The sequence below is a fragment of the Benincasa hispida genome, chromosome 1 (assembly GCF_009727055.1).
Source record: "Benincasa hispida cultivar B227 chromosome 1, ASM972705v1, whole genome shotgun sequence".
NCBI classification, from domain to species: domain Eukaryota; kingdom Viridiplantae; phylum Streptophyta; class Magnoliopsida; order Cucurbitales; family Cucurbitaceae; genus Benincasa; species Benincasa hispida.
This window is the reverse complement of record NC_052349.1, coordinates 83971680-83973699: the sequence shown is the minus strand read 5'-3', so window position 1 is coordinate 83973699 and position 2020 is coordinate 83971680. Positions and strand designations below refer to the sequence as shown.

The window sequence follows — 2020 nt, the reverse complement described above, 5'->3', positions numbered from 1 at the left end:
AAGCTTTGGATCTATCTGATAATGATGGCCATTAAAAATATTAACAAATTCTATTTTTTTCCCCTCTCCATATTCCCTCATTCATACAAGTTCAAAACACATCAAATTAAAATTAAACAAAAAAAAAAAAAAAAAAAAAAAAAAAAAAAAAAAAAAAAAAAAAAAAAAAAAAAAAAAAAAAAAAAAAAAAAAAGACAAGAACACACAAGAACAAGAAAATTTCTTTTACCTATAGAATTATCTAATGGATGTGGTTGGTCTTGTAATGTGTCTGTGCCACCTTCTTCTTCTTCCTTCTCTAATCTGATCACGGACAAAAGCTTAATTCCATCAACAATGGTGGATTTTTCTTCTCTGTTTTTCATCTCTGTTTACTGATAACTTGACCCTGGTGTGAAAATAGCAAGATCAGGCCACCCATTACTCCCGCCACCAGTCCAACAATTAGAATCTCCATTTTGAAGAACACCCAAATAATTCTCCGGCACGGTGGTGCTCTGTTCCTCCGCCGCAGATTTCCTGCCAGACCCAGAAAAGTCACCCAATTCCACCATTTTCATCTCCGATTGATTCGGATCAACACCCTCCAAAAGATTCCCAAATTGCCCATTTGACGCCAGCAATGAACTGAAGCTCCCCGCAATATCCAGCCCACCACCGTAACCCCGGATCGGGTTATGATCCGGCACCGTGATCGGATTCGGATTCGTCAAAGAAGGCGAAGACGAGGAAGACGGCGGGCGTTTGACGGTGGCAGCCACCGCACGCTTGGAGTTTTTCCGGGTGCCACCACCGACGGGGATGTTGCGAAGAGCGCCGCCTTTAGTCCAGTACCGACGGCAATTCTTACAAAAGTGACGAGGCTGAGAAAGATTATAGTTATTGTAATAGCAAAATTTTGTGTTCGTAGAATCACAACGAGGACATTTAAGTTGCTCTTGTTCTGGAAATTGGGGTTTAATCGGCTGAAACGTTGATGGGTCTTGCATTGTTTTGAATAACCCAAAAAAGTTTTTAAGAAACAGAGCCCAAATTCAAAATTTTCCCGAGAAAATTAATTTTTTGTTTTCTGAGAAAATTGGGTTCAATATTCAATAAGAAGTTTCGGTGATCTAAGATGGGGAATTGAAAAAGGGTTTGGAGATTTTGAAGACAAAAAAGGGTTTTTTTGTTGTAAGACTAAAACAGAGTAAATAAACAAACGAGAAAAGTTAAAGGAAAAAGCTTCAAGCGGTAGCTTTCATGACTTCTAAAAAGCAAATCAATCGAAAAACATGAAATCTTACAGAAGAAAAGCACAAAAATCTCAACTGGTTCTTTTCTATTTCTCTTTTCTTGATTGGATGTCGGAAAAAGGGAGAGTTGCCGGCGACGGGAGCTTTTCCGGCGAAGAGGTAATTTGTTGAGATATACGCGTGAAAGAGACGACCAGTCGACATATATAAAGAGATGAAGAGTTTGAAGATTTTCCTTTTCTTTTTTGTTTTTTTTTTATTGACTCTCTCTCTCTCTCTCTCTCTAAACTTGTTTCTTCTAGGCAGTCCAACTGACTGCCATAATTTATTAAAAAGTAATCAAAGAAGGGGTTCTTCCATTAAAAAAAATGCGAAAAATTAGAGAATGTTTGGTAGAGAATTCATATTCAGGTTTATATTTTTGGTTTCATTGTGTTTAATAAATATGTGTTTGACTGATAATTCGAATTTTATTTATAAAAATTCTATAAATAATATTTTAATATTTTTATTATATCTAAATTTTTAATTTTTAATTTTAAAATATAAAATTATATTAAATAAATATAAAACTATTTTAAAAATATAATATATCATGTTATAAACTCAATTCAATTTTTTTTTAAAAAAATATACATGATATAATAATTATAAATTATATATTACTACAATATAATAATTATATAATTTTTTAAAAACATAAATCACATTCATAAATTAACTGGTAAATATTAATGGATAACTACAACTAGTTTTATGATTTATAAATGTATAGTATCAAACAC

The 2020-nt window shown here is 33.0% G+C and overlaps 1 protein-coding gene across 1 annotated transcript; it reads right to left on the bottom strand.

The window, feature by feature from the left end:
• Nucleotides 1-302: 302 nt before the first annotated feature.
• On the bottom strand, nucleotides 303-1555 carry LOC120085918 (dof zinc finger protein DOF3.4-like). Its single transcript, XM_039042617.1, has 2 exons — nucleotides 1287-1555; nucleotides 303-863 (listed from the first exon to the last, which is right to left on the bottom strand). The coding sequence occupies exons 1-2, from the start codon at nucleotides 1437-1439 to the stop codon at nucleotides 372-374; spliced, it is 645 nt and encodes a 214-aa protein (XP_038898545.1). The 5' UTR covers nucleotides 1440-1555; the 3' UTR covers nucleotides 303-371.
• Between the last annotated feature and the right edge of the window lie 465 nt (nucleotides 1556-2020).